General features: G+C 39.2%; 1 protein-coding gene across 2 annotated transcripts in view; it reads right to left on the reverse strand.

Moving 5' to 3' along the window:
- LOC107556028 (regulator of G-protein signaling 3-like) overlaps positions 1-20,252 on the reverse strand; it is a 192,718-nt gene extending 172,466 nt beyond the window's left edge. The window contains exons 1-2 of one of the 2 annotated variants that reach the window (XM_016238999.1): positions 20,126-20,252; positions 13,097-13,161 (exon numbers count right to left, since the gene is read on the reverse strand). In XM_016238999.1, the coding sequence (XP_016094485.1) occupies positions 13,097-13,111 (15 nt within the window). In that variant the 5' untranslated portion in view covers positions 13,112-13,161; positions 20,126-20,252. Of the gene's footprint in view, positions 1-13,096; positions 13,165-20,125 lie in introns of both variants that reach the window. The other variant, XM_016238998.1, reaches the window with a different exon arrangement.
- Between the last annotated feature and the right edge of the window lie 989 nt (positions 20,253-21,241).

Consider the following 21,241-nt stretch of genomic DNA (forward strand, 5'->3'; position numbering starts at 1 on the left):
CTCCCCCCACTCACCATCATGAACAGCACTGTGGCTGCAGTGGAGTCATTCAGATTCCTGGGAACCACCATCTCCTGAAGTGGGACACTCACATTGACTCCATCGTGAAAAAGGCTCAGCAGAGGTTGTACTTCCTTTGTCAACTGAAAAAGTTCAACCTACCACAGGTGCATATGACAGTTTTACTCAGCTGTTATTGAGTCGGTTCTGTGCTCCTCTATAACTGTCTGGTTTGGGTCAGCCAGCAAATCAGATATAAGAAGACTGCAGCGGAATTTTAGGACAGCAGAAAGGATCATTGGTGTCCACCTGCCCAATCTTCAGGACTTGTACAACTCCAGAGTGAAGAAACGGGCAGGTAACATCATCAAAGACCCCTCTCACCCCAGACACAACCTGTTTGCACTTCTCCCCTTAGGCAGACGCTACAGATCTCTGTGCACTAGAACATCTAGGCATAAAAACTGTTTTTCCCCCATGCCATATCCAGCCTAAAAAGCTAACACAGGAATTATTACCTGTGTTCTGTAATTAATACCTGTAATTCATTCTCTATCTCTAATTACTGCCTCTCTCTCAAGTAATATGTAAATACATATGCATATTTTTTATACAGCTTTATGTATAGAGTAAAAAATGCACAAATCTGTACATAAATCTTCTGTTCCAGATTCATACACATTATTATTTATTGTTGTATATTTCTGTTCTCATGTCAGATATGTATGTATATATGTATGTATGTATGTATGTATGTATGTATGTATGCATGCATGTATGTACCAAGAGCTTCTTAAAAACCACAACAAATTCCTTGTGTGTTTGCGCACACTTGGCGAATAAAGCTGATTCTGATATAAAGCTAAATCCCTGAAAACAAAAATTACATTAGAATATTACTGGTTAATGATCAACTAATGAGCTTCGGTTGTCAGTCAGGAAAATAATCTAAATGAACAAAATGCTCCACCAGATTTACAATGCTGCATGCAAGTTCAGGATAGTGTTAATTTTGTCAGCTATTTTCTATTTTAGTCTTAGTCCTGTGTTAAATGTAACTTTTAGTTTTTATCATATATCATATGTCAACTTGTCCTGTTTTAGTTTTAGTCTAGTTTTAGTCAGTGTAAACTTGTTCGTCATATTTTTTGTCTTAGTGTATAGTGGTTAAAATCTTTTTTTTTTTTTTTTAATTTGCTCAATTTTAATTACAATGATTGCTGTCATTTGAGAAATTTATTTTTACATTTCATCAGAAGTTGCTCTTTCACCAATAAGCACAAATCAATATAATATCTACTCATATGCATGGTTTATTTGACCTCATATATGGTTCAAATTATTGTACACTAAATAAACTAAATAAACACCAAAGACTATAGATATACACTCGCCCTGTCTACGTTATGAAAACTGGTGTAACAAAAACCTACTCTCAAATATTATAACAGACAAATTCCTAATAGTAATTGCAAATTGCATTAATTTTTCTTTTTTTCAAAACAACGGCAAAAAATACTTATTTGTTGCACAGAGGTTGCGTAAGTAATGTTAAAATCAGCAACCACTATCGCAAACAACACAGTCGAGATCCATGACAGAACACAGACTGGCTGAATGAATTTAATTTAAGCAGAATGCCTCAAATGGTGATTGCTGAACTCCAACTTACTTGTACAGTTCTATATGTCGGTGTTTTATTAGATCATGGCGCCTGCACAGAGTGTGTGTGTGAATGGTTGCCAGATTGCATAAAGCAAAAAGCCGGGCAGATTATATATCCATTTAAGAGAAAAGCTTTAATTGGAGGATTTGAGCTGTTGATATCTGGCAACCGCAAATTTGAATGCTCACATAATAGAGTCTTGTACAGCAGTCTGAAATGTTTTGGCTCCACTTTTTTAAAACAAAAATATAAAAGGTTTTGGTAAAGTTTTTGTTATTTTAACTACATTTTACTTATTATCGTCTCATCATCGTCTCGTTTTAGTCAGGGGAAAAAAACTTCGTTGACAACTATTTTCGTCATAGATTTTGTTAACAAAATTAACACTTGTTCAGACTAACTCAAAAACTTGCATACATGAGCTGAGACCTGACGTGAGATTTGATCCTAGCCACCGCTCACGTCCATGTTGATAAATTAATGTTGATAAAACTATCTGTTGTACATTGATTTCATAAATGAGGCCCAGTAAGTGAAGTCTTTCCTGATCTGGCGTTGTGAAAGGCGGAGAGCAGAAGGCTTCAAGAACAACTGGATGCATGGTCAAAAATGGAACTTCAGGAAAATAATTAGGGTGAGGGTGCAAAATAGCTTTAACCAGTCCAGGGCAAATTCTAAGCAGGATGGCGAGACCAACAGAGCCTGCAAATCCACAGTTCTCAGTTATTAGGTCTGAGAACCACACTGACAGGCAAATGAGGCGCTATTAGTAAGTGGTAAAACCCTTGTTGACGGACCTTGGCCAGGACTCCTGGGAGCAGAGTGATCAGGGAAATGTGTAAAGATGCAGTCTGGGCCATGTATGGGCCATCGCGGTTCAACCTGTGATGATGCAAAATTGAACACAACCCCCCATCTTTTTTGGGAACAAAAAAATACTGGCTGTAATAGCCCAACTCTCTTTCTGGGAGGGAAACGTGTTTTATGGTCCCTTTATCCAGCAGAGCTTGCAATTCCTTTGTCAACAGATGTGCCTGTTCCGGTTTCACAGTAGTAGAGACCACACCGTTTAAATGTGGAGGACGATACACAAACGTTAAATGTTTGGTGTCCTGAAACATGTCAGGAAATGACAATGACATCCTCCTACCCCTGTGGGGCACTATAGCATTGTGGTTTCTGACATTTCAGTTCTTGTCTGTAGAGTGGAAGTAAACAGATGACGTTGTGATCTGTGAGTCCATGTGGTGGATATGAACAGGCCCGGAATGCCCGGGGGAGATAGAGGGGACATAATGACAGGGTCAGCATCTCCAGATTCAGTGAACATACCTTATTATGCACCTTGATGTTGTTACACCATCTGTTATTAATATAAAGACAGACCCCGTCATCCCGCATCTTCCTTAATTGTCCTGTTCTGTCAGATCTAAAGACACTGAAGTTATCTAGGCTGATTTCAGCGTCAGGGACGGACTCATCAAGGCAGGTTTCAGTCAAGGCGATAGTACAGATGTCCCTGAAAGCTCGTTCCAGTCGGCATCTGGCATGTAGTAAATCCATTTTGTTACAGAGTGAGTGGACATTTGCCAGGATGATAGAGGTGAGAGGCAGATGCCTCCACGCCATCCTCTTTTCCTCGGCCGAAGCTCCGGTGGCAAATCCACAACAGGTTTAATACTGCTCAGCAGCAAGGTCCGGAGTAGAAGGAGTTCATCGGGGCTGTAGGTGAGTAACCTGTTGCCTGCATCAGTTCATAATGCTGTTACGTTCAACAAAAAAAGACATACAAACAGCGCTTCGGCAGAATGCTACTTTACTTAATGAACTTCAGCGGCAACAGCCACGGAATACGATACAACTGTGAATTATGCATATCAGCATGACTTTACGACAGTATTACTACAACAGATAATAACAATAAAGAACTGGTTAACGACCACAACAAATGCGAGGCCATCGCAGACCAGCCATAAAATCATGAACAAAATGATAATCACTTCGAACAAATTGGTCCTGTTCGACATGACCAAAAAGTGACTTCCAGAAAAAAACTTACTACCAATATATAACACAGACTAAATCAACCTAGTGTGGAATTAAACAAAGAACGATCTGTGCTGTCGCAACAGTGCATGTGCCATCATAAATTTTAATACGATTAACATGATAAAACTATTCAGAAAGTTGTCATGATTGAACTGGTGTTATGTACATACAGCACAGCTACCTAACCTAACTAAGGCCATACATCTATTGCCATCTGTCATCTCTCACAATTAAAAAAATTTATACAATTAATGAACACAGACATAATATGAACTGTCCCTACATTATTAATGCCAAATTTGTAAAGGTTTTGCAGATTTGTGTTGACTGTGCTCACCAGCGTATATCCCAGCAGCTTTTATTCTGCTTTGGTGTCCTTAAGAAGGGGCTGGCTGTAGCAAATCCATTGACTTGTGGGCACAATTAAGTGTGTGTATGAGGCTCGTGGTTTTCCATTGCCTATAGTTATCAGGGCCTATTCTTCAAGGAATGTGGACTCATCTTGTGACTTGGCCAGATGTGTTTCTTTGGTGGAGATTTCTATGGTGACAGGCTGAGCCTCTTCGGATACTTTTGTCAGATTATGACATTAGAATATGAATAAAGCACTAATGCCTGTTTCTAAGACTAAGTAGTCATGCATCTGCATATATATAGGATAATCAGTATAGAGAATGATACAGAACACAAGAGTGAGCATACAGGAAATACGCTGTGATGTGATAGATTTATAGAACGCAGATCCACCACATCTGCAGAGGGTGTTTAAGCCTCTTTGTGTGATGGCTGATCTGTACATGAAAATGAAGGGATTACTGCAGAAATCTGGATTAGACGGAAAGACACTACAGCCGAGAGAGAAAAGGGACTGGAAAGGAAGAGGGGGTGGAGGAGTGAAGTGGATATGAAGAGAATGAAAGGAGTAAAGAGGATAAAATGAGAGGGTATGAGAGAATAAAAGAAGAGGTGTTGTCATCAGCATGCTCGAGCAGTTGACAGGAAAACTTCCTTATGCTCTTCATTTCCTTCTCCTTATCAGATTTCATTCAGAGCATTTTCTCCATATAATTATACTCATTTAACATCTAAAAAAGAAAACATTTATGCTCTCTTCTTTTCATTCTTTTCTCTGCTATAAACTAGAACAGAGCAGTGGACACACCCAATTTAGGTCTTGCAGTCTCTACTAATGAAGTGAGAAGTTGAATCAGGTGGGTTAAATGAAATCACACTAAATCACTCTCATGTGGCCAAGACTGCAAGTGTGGGTATTTGGACAAGCCCAGCGAGTCCACAGGAGCAGGGTTGAAGACATCTGATCTAAAGTTCTTCCATGCCTGTGGTGACATCTCTGCAAAATATTGTTATGTTGCTTCTTGCATGTTCTGTGACACTTTCAAAGTGAAACGTCCAGTAAGTTGCGATAAAAGCAGTTTTATCCAAAACAGATGGACATGAATCTGGCAATGTTTTATTGCATGTATTGTTTAATGAATCACAACAGTTTGGAAATAAAAGGATAATGCTCTATTGTGTTAACGTACCACCTACGCTAAGCCTAACCGACAGTGTTAGCAAAAGCAACCTGAAGCAACCATTCCATTTTAGCTTGCCTTTACGAGTTTTTGAGCTCTTTTATTTTATGTTTCACAGGACTCATACCTCAGACATCCCACCCTGCAAAAACTAATTTCAGGGAGGTAGCTCATCCCCAACACCCGCACTTGACGCTCCAGCGAAACATGCTGTACAGAATGACAAACTGTAAACAGAAGAGGTCACAGGAGACACATTTGAAACGCATGTATACCCGGTGTAAATGATAAATGCATCTCAGCTGATCACTTGTAATCAGATCACTGAGAATGCACTTTAGTACTGTAAAAACATAGCTTGTCTCTCACTTGCTCGATTCCTTTTTTGATAATTTGTGAGCGTTAAGCCGCAGCTATCAATATGCAGGAGAGGTGGGATGTCTCAAGAGCAATGCTGTACCAGATAAGCTTAATGCCATATACTGAGTCACTACAGTAAGCCTACAATAATGGGTTTAATTTAGACCTTTAAAGTTAGACTGGAAAATTTCAGTCGTTCGTCATTCGTCCTTGTTAGTCATAGGACGGCGGTCTTTCGGAAGCATTGTCGGTATGTAAGTTTATGTTAAAGGGATAGTTCACCCAAAAATGAAAATTACCCCATGATTTACTCACCCTCAAGCCACCCTAGGTATATATGACTTTCTTATTTCCGACGAATACAATCAGAGATATATTAAAAAATGTCCTGGCTTTTCCAAGCTTTATAATGGCAGTGAATGGGGGTTGACATTTTGAAGCTCAAAAAGTGCATCCATCCATTATAAAAAGTACTACACATGGCCCCAGGGGGTTAATAAAGGCCTTCTGAAGTGAAGCAAATAATTTGTGTAAGAAAAATATCCATATTTAAAACTTTATAAACCGTAATCTCTAGCTTCAGCTAACTGTCGTACACATGTTCACTACAGAGTGGTGTTCAAGCGTATGATTTAGGCATAGAGTGAGCTCCAGTGAGAAGTCACGAATGCGGAAGCGCAGAGGAGAGAGCAAAACACCGGTCAAGAATTAGAAGTGCAAACAGGGGTTTGTAAAGAAAAATGTTGGAGGAATTTGATTTAAGAGGAGACTGGTTTTCTTTTGCTGTAAACAAAACTTGGTTGTCTCGTGACTAGCATATTCTCACCAGAGCTTACTCTATGCCTACGTCTTACGATATCCGCTGGAATGCCACTCTCTCGTGAATGTGCATACAACAATTAGCAGAAGCTAGAGATTAGCAATTCAACTTTATTTGATAGTATTTTGTGTTAAGAGTAAACTTGCATGTGAATCTTTATACAGATATGTGTCACCATGTGTTAACTGTGTTATACTCAGATGTGTTATCTATGTTGCTTATTGTTACTTATTGTTAATCATTTATTTTGGTCGATCTGAAAGCGAAAAGTGAAAGTGATGGGCCATGTGGCCAAGTATGGTGTCCCATACTCGGAATTTGTGCTCTGCATTTTACCCATCCAAGTGCACACACACAGCAGTGAGTAGTGAACACACACACACAGAGACACACTGTGAACACACACCCGAAGCAGTGGGCAGCCATTTTTGCTGCTGCGCCTTGCTTAAGGGTCGCAAATAAAGGGTATCAAGTTTGAAATGTGGGAGATTTCAGATGTTACAATAGTTTTATTTCATTTACATCTATGCAAACTTATAAATTTTTCAGTGAGTATTATGTATTAATAATGTAACATATAACATATATTTCACTCCTTTTTCAGTGTTCTTAAATTCATATATTTGTTGTATCAAATTCTCCTTTCAGTTTTACCCTACTTCCAGTCATCCATTAAATGAAGTGAACTGGGTATCCGCTTCAGCGTGGTGATTGGTAGAGGAGTTGTCTGTCTGTCAACATATGCAAGGTGCTTTGTGGACATATGGAACAAGATAAGTGGTCACACTTTATTTTAAGGACAATTCTCATTATTAACTAACTATTAAGTTTCCTCAATAAACTCCAAATTTGCTGCTTGTTAATAGTTCGTTAGGTAGTTATTAAGTTTAGGTATGGGGTAGGATTAAGGGATCTACAATATGGTCATGCAGAATAAGGCATTAATATGTGCTTTATAAGTGCTAATTAACAGTCAATATGCTGTTTATTAGTTAATAGCAACTAGTTAATAGTGAGAATTGGTCCATAAACTAAAGTGTTACCAACATATTTTCTAAATACCTCAGCAAAATCAGATGTTTTCACTTCACAGCAGCATCAGAGATCTTGTCCAAGTTACTGCTAAGATGACCAAAAAAAACTACTTTTTTTGCAACTTTTTTGCTGTAAAAGTCTGCCCCCACCCTTACTCTGTGCCAACCTACCAGATTTTCAAAGACTCTATAGAATCACACTTCTTACAAGCAAGTGAGAGGTAGATTAAAAAACTCAGAAAGACAAAACTTCTACAACTGCAGGGCACTGTAACCCTGATGACCCCGATGAGTTCATATCCTACGTTTGAGCACAGTTCTTTTTAAAGCTGCACATTACGACACAGAGCCGAGGAGAGGCAAGGCTATTAAAAGCACATAGAACGCTGCTCTCAGAGGGGCATTGAATGGGCACTGAAATCTTTTCAATCTGTCACTTCACCTCCATTGAGAATTCAGAAGGTATTTTCCTATCTCTACCTTGTTACTCATGGTAAATCACAGACCTTGTTGTTGAAGGGCATGGCCTGAATTTGAAAGTGATGCCAACATCATTAATATCACTATGATTTTATTTTAATATTAGGATTCCCAACGAGTATGTAGTCATATACAGTAAGTCACCACTAGAATGTTATTTTTTGGAAATCTGAATCAAGACTAAAGTCTTATACTTCCTGTTTTCTTCAACACCAAAATGTCAGAAAAAAAAATAAAAAAGAATCACTGAGTTGGAAAAAGGATCACCCCCTTGTGTCAGTATTTTGTTGAACCACCTTTTGTTTTAATTACAGCCTTTAGTTTGTTGGGATTTGTCTCTACTAACTTTGCACATCTAGACTTTGCAATATTTGCCCACTCATCTTTGCAGAACTGCTCAAGTTCAGTTCAATTTGATGGTGAGTGTTTGTAGACTGCAGTCTTCAAGTCATTTCACAGATTTGAATGGGGTTTAAGTCTTGGCTCTGACGAGGCCATGCAAGGACATTCAGCTTTTTCTCCTTCAACCACTGTTTGCTCTGTTTTGCTTTGTGCTTTGGTCATTGTCATGTTGGAACGTAAACTTTCTTCCCATTGTCAACTTTCTGGCAGAGGGCAGCAGATTTTCCTTATGAATTTGACCGTATTTTGCCCCATCCATGTTTCCTTCTATCCTGACAAGTGCTCCAATCCCTGCTGCAGAGAAACACCCCAGAACAGGAGATTAGCACCTCCCTGATTTACGGGAGGAATGCTGGAGGGTGAGCTGGACTGGATTTCCACCAGACATAATAATTCCATTTTAGTCTCATCTGCCTCAGAATCTTCAAGGTGTGTTTTGGCAAAGCTCAGTCCGACTGCATGTGACCTTTCTTGAGGAGTGGCGTTTTTCTTCAACCCTCCCATACAAGCCACATTTGTGGAGAATTGGTAATATTGTTGTCACATGCACACAATGAGCACTCTTTGTCATAAACTCCTGCAGCTGCTTCAGAGTTGCTGTAAGGCTCTTGGTCGCCTTTCTGACCAGTTTCCTCCTGGCTCTTTCATCTAGTTTGGAGCGAGGTCCTGATCCAAGGAGGGTCTGTGTTGTACCAAATACCTTCCACTTCTTACTAATAGACTTTATTGTGCTTCTAGGCATTGATAAAGCCTTTGACATTTTTTTGTTTCCATCTCCTGACTTGTGCCTGTCCACAACTTTATTGATCTTTTGACAGTGCTTTGCTACCCATAGTTGATTGTTTGTTTCAGTTGCGCTACCAAGAACTGAAATGCTCCAGGAAAGTTATTTTCATGCTGAACTAATCAAAATGACCACAGCTGATCACAGTTGAAAGTCAAATGGTTTTGTGTGCCATTGAGAAGGTGATTACAGTGTCGAATGCAGCAGATAGATCTTGCAGAATGAGAACTAAGATTTGGACTCAGCTCTTGCATTTTGTAACGCTTCAGTGAAGGTGTGATCCTTTTTTCCAACTCAGTGATTCTGTTTTTTATTTATTTTTTCTGACATGTTGGTGTTATATCTTTCACTTGGATGTTATAAGTTGCACAGCAGAGTAAATACAGCTGGATAAAACAAAAACTGTGTCCATCTTCATTTCAGGCTGCAAAGCAACAAAATGTTATTATTTTCAATTACCCACTGTATTTTCCAGTTTTGCATTTTCTTGCAACGTTTCTCCAGGGAACACAAAAGTGTAAGAGATAATCTCAGTAATTTCAACTGGGTTATCTAAGGATATTGCCACTTTTATTAGTGCCTAGACTGAAAATGATTTGTCATTCACCGGCTAAAAACAGTGCCATGGATGGGTAGAAGTAAGTTGTTGTACTCTTGTTCTGGTGTTAAAACATTCATATGTTTCCTCTGTTAAATTAAAGTTAAATTATCCATGTGTTTTTAAACCTTCAGACCAAACACATGCTGTCTCTCACTGCTGCTTCTCAGGAAAATTCTTCAACAGTCTGCATCATGACCCTGATTCACCCATATGGGTAAGGCTTTATGCCAGAGACACTCTTCCACCTGTTTAGAGCCAGGGCTGTCAGATCCTTTTACCTTGTCCCTTGTTGAGCAGAGTGAGCTAGGGCTAAGTCAGAGAGAAAGGGCTAAAAATAGAAGCCTCAATGAGCTTTTCAGAGAAGAAAGGAAAAGGCTAGAAAGAAAGAAGCTGGGCAAAAGACTGCAGAGGACAGGGCTAACAGACTGCTCAACTCACTAAAGATTCTTTTTTTATATATTTGTATTTTTAACAACAACAACAATAATAATAATAATAATAATAATAATAATAATAATAATACAACTAAAAATGAAACTTTATAAAAGCAAGTTTGTTAAAAAGGAAAGTGAAGGTTTTGGATTCTAAGCGTTCTCCTCTAGTGTGCAGGGCTTCAGCAGGCTATTTCAACAATGTTCAACATTTTCAAATACCATTATGGTATTTATGCATAGAATAAAATCAAAAGTAAATGTGAGTGCACCAGATGGCAGTGAAGAGCTACTGGTAACCTTGCAACAACGTTGCATTACATATGTCATACCTGTGAAGTCATTGCCTCATAGGGCAGCAAGACAACAAAGCAGCTGCCTAAGCTTTTGGACGCATCTATTGACTATTGTTTGGAGGGAGGAGGTTGTTGATCCTTGATGGAAAGTAATTGTCCCTGCCCATCTGCTACACATACAAAGTCTCTACGTCAAGTTTTGTCCCAAAAGAGTGAAATTAGAGAGTTAAAAACTTTATATAATGCCATCAGAACAAAATTTCTCTAGTTCCTAATACATACACAAAGTAAATTTCACAGTGCGGCTTGCTTTCTATCCAAAGTTGTTGGTTAAGAACAACTGACACAGAATAGCATACGCTGCTTGCGTTCAGCGGATATTCTCCAAAATGGCGCTACAGTGATGCGAAGAGACACAGAGGAGACGAATTGTTGAATAAAGTCGTTATTTTTGTTTTCTTTGCGTACAAAACGTATTCTTATCGCTTCATAACGTTACAGTTGAACCGCTGATGGCAGATGGACTATTCTGACGATGCTTTTCATACTTTCCTGGACCTTGACAGTGTCATTTACTTGGCAGTCAATCGGACAGTCACAAGCCTCCTGGGTTTCATCCAAAATATCTTAAATTGTGTTCCGAAGATGAATGAAGCTTTTACGGGTTTGGAACGACATGGGGGTAAGTGATTAATGACAAAATTTTCATTTTGGGGTGGAGTATCCCTTTAATTGAGTACAAATGTATAATCTGTTAAACATTTTCAAAACATTTGAACTAACTTATGGCGATTAACTTTGGTTAGGAAACTGAACATGGGCAGGCTGTAGGTATGTAACCCAATCAGATTCTCATACCCTCATGACAAAACTTTGAAGACTGGTACTCACCCCCACAACTGGCTCAGTAATGCAGTATTGCACAGTGTTTATCAATGTTTTCTAGTTGTGCTGTAGCTGCAGAATGTCTCTCATGTCTCAAGTCTGGTGTATTGGCCCATGTTAGGCAGCAGCACCTCCTCCACCGTAGGGATGGGCGATATGGGCTTAAAAATGTATCACGATAATTTCTGATATTTATTGCGATAACGATATCAATGACGATAATTAGGGAATCCTGTTTCTTTAGAGAAAAGTATTATCTTTCCTATTTTTACCCAAAATAGGGTGTTGTGAGCATTACGGAGTACACACGTAATGTAATGACTGTTTAATTCATACTGGAAGCCGGAGGGCGCCCTTGCACAGAAACGCCACATATGCATAGTAGAAGTAATGCTCCAGGGATCGCTGTAGCTGAATAAAACGCAGATAGAGAAATTTTAACTGAGGAAACCTGAAGACAATAAACATGCGATTGCACGAAATATATGGTATCTTTGTTCTTCAAGCAATCTTGGGTATTTTTTATAAGGATAGAGTATATTTATAATGCAATGCTAATCGACATAACCTTCATCACTGTATATAATGCTATAAAATAGCATGATTTCTGCCTTATTCTGTGATACGAAACCTCGTCTGATCACAAAAATAAGTTATTTCAAACACTCGACTGTTATGAAGTTAATATGGAGAAAAAGCATGTCAATAAATTAAAATATCTTTGTTGGACAACAGGTTTGTAAATGACTCATACAGATGTAAAACTGTCGCACACGTGCTGTTGTAGTACATTTACTCAAGGCTCAGACCGATTTTTGTCGCACTGTACAGCCCTATCCAAACCTGTTCCAGATTGTAGAAGGAGCTGCTCAATTTCACGTCCGCCTTCCTTCACGTCACTCCACACAGTCGCACACAGAAATATGTCAACAACTAGACTTTATCGTTATTATCACGGGAAGACAAATTCTTATCGTGTGGAGAATTTTTACCGGTATATCGCAAACGATAAGATATCGCCCATCCCTACTCCACTGTCATTATCTTCTCTTTAAATCCCCTTTAAATCTACTCTGAGACTTGTCCTAGCTTAAATATATTATTTGACCAAACCACTTCCTCACTCAAAGTCACTATTGCTTCAGAAAACATGCAACAAACAAGTCATATTGACCTCCTTTATGGTGCTTCAACCACAGGTAACCCCATTGATAGATTTGTGCTTTGTAAAAGAGGATTTGTTGAGAATTTAAAAAAAAAATCTTAAATTTAAATTATGTTGGCTATTGTTTTAATTTTTGTCATAAGTAAAACGTATGTCCTAAGTAAAAAGTAAAAGTATTTTGTCAAAAATAAATGCAAAATGCTTCATTTAGCCAATAAATTCATCAAAGCAACTACTTTTTCATTATTAAATAAACTTAGCAGAACAAATTAATTCTACCAATTTGGTAACAATGTATGCAGTTTTAAATGACAAAGTAAACTATGCTACTGTATCTTTGTTTCTGAAGAAGCTATCATCTTACAAAGCAAAGATATCTGGGATATTATTTTAAAATGTTGTACTTAGACCTCAACACCTGAAACACAAATCTGAAGAATGGTGACAATCAACAAATGTAAAAAGATGAGCTCTTAACATCACCACACAACAAATAACTAACAATAATGACAAAACATTCTAGAGTCAGTTTCAGATCATAAGCCACACACAACAGAATAAAAGTTTGCAGGGAAATTTGACACTCACCGTTAAGCATTGCATATTCTCAGGGTTTGCAGAGTTAGTGACAGCTGCATGGTTTGATGTAGCAGCTTCTGAGGAGATAAAAACAAATGAGTCCTGGGCTTTGTCTCTTTCACACACACACAAACTGCTACAGAAAACTTTAAAATCTGTGTAGGTGGAAGTTTCTTGCTTGAAGGTTTTTAAATCCCTTTTCCTTGTTCTCTCTCTCTCTCTCTCTCTCTCTCTCTCTCTTCTTCCCCTAAATAAAAAAAAAGTAAAAAATGTTCTCTCAACTCTATCATCTGTCATCAGTAGACTATGGATAGAGCCGCTGCTTGCCCCAATCAACAATGTCCTTTTAAGCTATACCTATGATGAAAATTACAGGCCTCTCTCATCTTTTTAAGTGGGAGAACTTGCACAATTGGTGGCTGACTAAATACTTATATATATATATATATATATATATATATATATATAGCTCTAGCCTCTAAAATATTAGTTACACTCGCGGAGAGCTGCAAAGACTCCCGTCAATGGGCCAAACATGAAATTTCCACAGCTCTGGCCGGGGAAGCCAAATCATGCCTTTCACTTGCGAGAGAAGGTCCTCCCTCAGTGCTATTGGCCAAGGGGCTGCCCATAGCAGCTGAATCACCTCGGTGAACCACATCTGATTCCTCCAGACTGGGGCCACCATGAGGACTGAGCATCTGACATACAGGCAAGCACTGGGCCAATCATGGGCCAGGGCATCTCGCTGTCTCGAAAAGTAGATTGGGCATTGAAAGTTGTCTTCTGCGTCAAAGAGGTCCATCTCTGCCCTCCCGAAGACAGACCAAATTATTTGAAGCTTTTGGGGATGTAGTCTCCATTTTCCTGGAACTACATTGTCCCTGGACAGCATGTCTGCCCCTGGTTCAGTCTGCCCAGCACATGAACTGCTCTCAATGAGAGGAGTTTGCCCTGTGCCGATAAAAGGAGGCGTCAAGTCAACCTGTGAAAGGAGCATGACCTGAGACTTCCTGGGTGATTGATAAAGGCTACCACCATCATGTTGTTCAAACAGACCAGGACGTAGTGCCTCCTTAAGGCAGGCAGGAAGGTTTTTAGGGCCAGAAAACCGCCATTATCTTGAGGCAGTTGATGTGTAGGCGCTGCTCCAGGTTCGACCAGGAGCCATAAACCTGTCTGCCCTCATGCAGAGGTTCCCTACCCGAGTTGGAGGCATCTGTCGTGACCACGTTCCTTCTGGAGAGCAGTCCGAATGGGATGCCGGATTGAAACAGGTGAGAGGTTTTCCAAGAGGCCATGGCTCTGATACCTGGAAGACAAGAAGCTCTTGGCTAAATTGATTCTCAAACCAAGGTACTCCAGGTGGCTGAGCAGCAGTGACCTTTTAGCAATGAGTTCCTGTTCTGACCTGCCTAAAACCAGCCAGTCGTCGAGGTTCGAGTTCAGAATGCGAATTCCCATCTATCTCAGAGAAGAAAGAGCCACGTCTATGCACTTCATGAAAGTGTGTGGGACCAGGGACAGTCAGAATGGCCGGACTGTGTACTGATAGGCCACTCCCTTGAATGTGAATCTCAGGAAATACTTGCGCGAGAATCATTTTCAAAGTTAACATCTGGAATGGCTGTCTCATAAGCGAGCGGTTCAGATGCCTGAGATCGAGAATGGGTCTGAGCACGCCAACTTTCTTGGGAATGAGAAAATAACATCTTTAAAAACCTGACTCGCTGTTCACTAGAGGAACCATTGCTATGGCTCCTTTTGCGAGCAGTGTTTGTACTTCAGATCGTTGTCCCACACTGAAGTCTGATTAATACCTCTAAAGCAAGGTGGCCTGCGAGCAAACTGAAGCAAGTAACCTCATTCGATGGTTTTTAGAACCCAACTTGACACATCCGTGATAGCTTTCCAAGTCTGAAGCCAGATGGCAAGTGATTCTATTTTTTGTATTGGTAGTTTGCCGCACGGGGCAGAGAACTGACATTTCATTGTAATGAGGAGAGGAGAAATGCTCTTTTGAGTATGTGGGTCTGCTATCACAGCGGTAGTTTGCTTGGGCGTGCACTGAAATAGAAGGATTGGCCCAGCTTGAATGGAGCTTCCATCGCTCTGTGTTAAATGGAGGAATGGAGAGTGAGCGCAAGCTTTCTTCAAGGGAATTCCAGCCTAGGTGAGAACTGACTATCCCCACTTCTTCTCTGCATTCAGATCAGGATGGCTTCTGAGGCACAAGGTCCAACATCACTCTGGGGCGGGGACCTTGGAGCTTCGGAAATGGGTACAGGCTCAGAATTGGCACAATGCCTGCGATGACTTCTGTGCTGCTGTAAACAGCTCTGCAGACCCAACCACGCAGGGCCAAACAGACCCTTAGGAGAGACTGGCAAGTCTAGAAGGGCAACCTTACCAGCGTCCCTGATCTCTGTGAAATTCAGCCAAAGGTGGTGCCACCAAATTGGCCATGGCCTTGCCGATTGCCTGTGAAGTGCACTGTGCTGTGTTAGTAGCACACAGAGCCAGGTCAGTCGTTGTGTGCAGCACTCTCAAGGTATCAGAACTCTGGCCGGACTCATCCATGGTGTGTAGAAGTTTGGCCTTGAACACTTGAAACACCGCCAACGTGTGAAGCCCTGAGCCAGCATGGCCAGCTGCTGAATAAGCCCTGTTTGCTAAGGCTGAGGGAGTTCTGCAGGGCTTAGATGGATGCACTGCATAGGCTTTCAACCCCAGGGCCGATGGATGGCAGTGATGTGCAGTGACCACTTCTTGAAAATGAATGGTATTGTTATCTTGGGCACTTCAAACTACATGAATAATTCTTGATATCATATTATCCGAATGGTTTAGATTTTTAGAATGCACATTTTCTTATTTACCATGAACCAGTTACAACACTGCATATTTGCTGAGTAAAAGTTCAGACAGACACCAGCAGATGAGCAGAATAAAAATGCAAGTTCACTCTCTGACGGAAGGTGGCGCTTTAGGAACAGAAGAAATTCAACGTTACCATGGTTACCCCTGTACACAAAGCAATGCAACACAAGTGCAGCTTCTGACACTTGCTTGTTTGTCACAGAGGTCAAAAGAAGTCAAACAGTATTTACATTCAGATGTCATATCTTTATTCAAACATATGTTTACACTTATACATTTTTAATAAAACATTCCAGCCCAGAAAATAGTATTCTGTATTATTATTGATACTTATATTAATACTACTACTACTAAAAATAATAATAGTAAATTAATCTCTTTAATTTTCATAACCCAGGTGTTCTTGCTTTATTAAAGCATTAATCTCACTGAATATTCGTACATTTTTCTGAAAGCAATGGTTAAACTTTTAAATAGTTAAAAAAAGGTTAAAAATGTTAAAAGTGCTTAAATAAATATATCTTCAAATGTATGTATTGAAAGATAAATACTGAGTAGATTCTGATTAAGGCAGTTTGGTAATTTTTTACAACAGGGTTATTATAGCTAACTAAAATGAATAACAAATATTTTTAGTACATGAAATAAAATAAATGTTAACTGAAATAAAATACTTAAACTCTTTTATTTAGCTAGTTGACAAGTCAAACATTTCCCGTTTTCATTTAGTTTATCTTGATGTTCTACAACCTAAAACTGAAATAAAATTTAATAACTATATAGACATTTAAAAACAACAAAACTAATGAAAACAACAAAAACAAACAATAAAAGTACCAAAAAATTTAACTAAAATGAAAATGACAGCAGAAATATAATAATAATTCCAAATATTAAAAAAACTATAATAGTTCCTGAATTAAACTAAAATAACATTGCTTTACAATAAGGTATCAGTGTACAATGGGGGATGGGGTGTGGTTATGGTGGGGTCCTCTTTTGAAAATCTGCTTAGGACCTCTAAAATGCTAGGGCCTATTGGTCAGTCTTTGCAGTCTGTGAACCATAAGCAACAAAACCATAAGCTCTAGTGTGCATTTGTTACTCTCTTTTTTTAAGGTTTATGCTCTCCCCACACTGAAATTCGTGTGCATGCAATCCATGAGGAAGAGCCGAAAATTAAGTGTTGCACCACGATCTCTTAAAGGACCCACAAACAATTTATTAGCGTTATGTTTTGTTAATATTTTCCCACTTGGTCTATCAAGGTCAGATGTAAGTAAAAACATAAACACACTAGAGGGTTGTAATTATAATTGAAAGCAACACTTTTAATAGTGCAAAGCTGCTTGCTTTAAAGCAATCTATTATATAAATATACATATGATTTGACTGGAGTGCCGAACTGCAGAGCTGGTGTAAACATATTTGCATCACTTTGATCAGATGCTTTATAAACTGCTGTTTCCTCGGTGCTCTCATTTTTGTTGTGTGTTTATTTTTTAACTGAGAGGAAATCCTGTTAAAAGTTTACATATTTACACTTTCATCTAAATGGTGAGCATAGCAGTGCAGGTGGCATCTGGATGTTCGGTAAGAGCATAGGCGCCGATTTATGTTTCTGCCGGTGGATGCCAAACCTCCGTAACCTCTGTAAACACGGTGTAACATTGGTTTTGCTTTGTTTCACAGAACTACTCGTTGCCTGGGTTGCGTACGTATGTGTGGGGCTGAGCTATCAAAATAGGGGCGAGACCCTTTTGGGGCAGGGGCGTGTTTGTTTTGGTGATTTGAAATATCATCATTGGCTACCAGAAATCACTTACCCCACCATTAAATGCCTCTGATTGGCAACTGCGCTCAAGAAATTAAAAAATATGTCTGTGACTGGCTACATTGCTCAACGCTGCAGAAAACATGATGTAAATAGAAAGCTTTTGACGATCTCCGGAGCTCTCCATCGCACCTATTATTAAGAGGGCTCTCCATTAGGATGCTGGATGTTGGTGTACCACTGTTGGCATAGGGAGAGGACGGGCCAGCCCAAGGTATACAGTATATATATATATATAAAATGCCTCTGATTGGCAACTGCGCTCAAGAAATTAAAAAATATGTCTGTGACTGGCTACATTGCTCAACGCTGCAGAAAACATGATGTAAATAGAAAGCTTTTGACGATCTCCGGAGCTCTCCATCGCACCTATTATTAAGAGGGCTCTCCATTAGGATGCTGGATGTTGGTGTACCCATAGGGACATAGGGAGAGGACGGGCCAGCCCAAGGTATACAGTATATATATATATATATATATATATATGTATGTATGTATGTATGTATGTATGTATGACATGGGTTTAGTGTTTGCTTCGTCTCTCCTCTTTCCACACCACAGTTATTGATGCCTACTTTGATGACTTTGAGAACCGGGTAGTTGGGTGGTGTAGTGTCATTCTCTCGGTCATTTGTAAGTACTGAGGTCCTTCACTTCCTTAAACTGGTATAGTCAGTATTGATTGTGGTGGTCGGGTTATCATATTTATAACAACTTCCGCAATGTTTTGAACAGTAAAAAGTTTTGCAAAGTCTGGGCAGTGGCATACCTGATTCCCCAAAGGTGTGATGAGCTGGGAACAATTTATCTGAAATCCCCTCAAGAGATGAGTCCAAAGCCCTATCCAGACAGGATTCGATTTACATGGGGAGGTGGAATAATGTAATAGTTACCAGAGCTTTGCTGTCATTTTAATCCCATCCAAATCAACCATCTCAGTAATTATCGCACACTAATTCTGCACTGCTTTCACATGCCAGTAAATATTACTGTGTCTTTTGCTTCCTACAAAACAGCCTGTAACAATAATCTAATGTAATAGTAGCTTTGTCTGAATTTCCATGTTAGTAAAAGGCCAGTGAATCTACGAAGATGTCCAGCATGTAAGCCCTTGTTTCTCCAAGCATCTGAAGGTTGAGGTTGGTCAATGATTAAACACCAGAAAACAAAAAGACCAGTGCTGCATCCCAATTTGCCTACTTATACTATGCCATAACTTTATGGACGTTCCACAGACTGCTCATTCAGCTCATTATGCTCGAGGCATTTGTACTTCGCATAATTGACAGTGGAGTTAAGTACCATGTTAGCATTTAATTTGAAGATACAAAATCTGCGACATGCACAGCCAGTGCAGATGTAGAGTCTGAGCTGCAAGAGATCACATCATTTACAATGCATTATTGTCGGCTACTAATATTTTGCACAAGATTCTGCCATGCAACACCTATCCCATACCACTGACCTTAACAACCTGTGAACCCAAAGACAAACAATTGAGTCTGATTTCTGCATGTAACGACGGATAGGCTGAATGAAAAGGCAGAATCATATAGAAAAGAAGAAACACTCTGGTATAAAAAACAGCACTGTGCAAAATTCAGTTTCTGATACTTGTCACAAAGAGTGATTAGGTGAGTGTTTTCAAAAAGCTGTTCAATACTTTTCATTCAATCCTATCCAGACTTTTCCCAAGTTTTTTTATGGTGGGAAATGTTGATTGGTTCTCACAATGTCAAACTTCAGGTTTTATTATCCTGAAGGCTATGTAGGCAAAACCACATACACTGCCTGTACGTAACCATTATGCAATCTACCCACACTAAAAAATGCATTAAAGCGCAACATGGCCCACTTTTGGTATGAAGAGTATCAACAATTTAAAAAATACTTAGGTAACTTGAAAATATGACAGAGCGACAAATCAGAGCAAAAGGGAAAATTAGTGACCCATAGAGAGACAGATGATTATTAATGCATTAATGATTCAGTTGTTCATGTTAATCTATTCAGGCAGTTAGAAGTCACTGACATACTGACATCAAGAGTTGATGAGTCCTGTTATCTCAACCCCAGCCCCACAGAAAATGTAGAAACAGACGCTGAATAAAATGCAATCATGTTTGTGCGTGTATAACAATTTACAAATGACAGTACATGCAAAACGGATTCATCCAAAGATTACAAACAAAGACAAAGACAGCAATCTTCCCCTTCACCAAAACATCTATGAGACTCATAAGGAATAGAAAGGCTGTGCTCAATTAATGACTAATGTAACACACTCATTAGACACATAAACGACAGAAGGAGAGATCACTCACCTAATCACTGCTGACACATGCACACTGATGTACAGACAGATGTTGTGAGAGTGAAAGTTATTATCTCAAACTCAGTTTCAACATAAGTGTGAGCCAAAATGTTGTCGGACTCTGGGAGCAAGGCGTTGCTGTATCTATACTCTGGGCAAATGCCACAGCGTGTGTATGATTCTCAGTGATGTGTGTGGCTTGTCCAGCCCCCTCCCTCCCTCCATCCATCCATCCATCCTCTCTCACTCCCCATATAACCAATTTTAATCCTCCACTCACCCAGCAGACTCTTTGAGCCTGTGTTTAGTCCTGCCTACATCCTCTTCCAGTGGGTTTTAAGCACATCATCACATATCTCTATCTTCCATGGTTATAGTAATTACAATAGCTGGGTAAACTGGTAAATATAACCTTAACCATGTAGTTACCTTATATTACCCTTATATTATATTACAAAATCAGTTTAGGTTTGCATTAACTGAGACTATTTAAATGTATTTAATAAAGATATTTTTTGAATGCATTCAGTATTCCTAGCTTGATGTTTAATGTGTGATCAGAAAAGTGGGATCTTTTCACAAGGACTATAGTGACTGAGCAGAGTTTTCATGTGTTATAATGAGTGACAATCTGTAATGTTCTCTCTTGTACAGTCACACAGATACATGCTCCAATCTACAGCTGCAGCAGCTCGCTATCCATTCTTGTGAAGTCGAAAAACAAAATGCTAACAAATGTACTGCTGCGACTGAAATACGTCTATATATCTGCATTTTGTTTTTATTAAAATAAGTTATATGTGGGCGAAAGAACTGGGAAATATGCAAAGCAAAAAGCTAAGTTTCCACTAGACCAACACAAAATAATTCTAAATTCTAAAATTAAAAAGAAAATTTGATTTACTGTATGTGACTTATCCACTGAGACTGATGGTGGAAGATGGATGGTGTTTTCATTTTAAACACTTCTATGGGTTAGGAAGAATGAATCACGAATCATTAGTGTATGACAATTTAATGACAACTCATCTTGCATCCAAAAATAGGCATTCAACATGGTCTTAAACTAGAATTTAAATGACTTCTGGACATTCATAATTCTAATTCACTAACCCCAAAATGTATT

This window comes from Sinocyclocheilus grahami, unplaced genomic scaffold (genome assembly GCF_001515645.1).
Source record: "Sinocyclocheilus grahami isolate Dianchi unplaced genomic scaffold, SAMN03320097.WGS_v1.1 scaffold553.1, whole genome shotgun sequence".
NCBI lineage: Eukaryota > Metazoa > Chordata > Actinopteri > Cypriniformes > Cyprinidae > Sinocyclocheilus > Sinocyclocheilus grahami.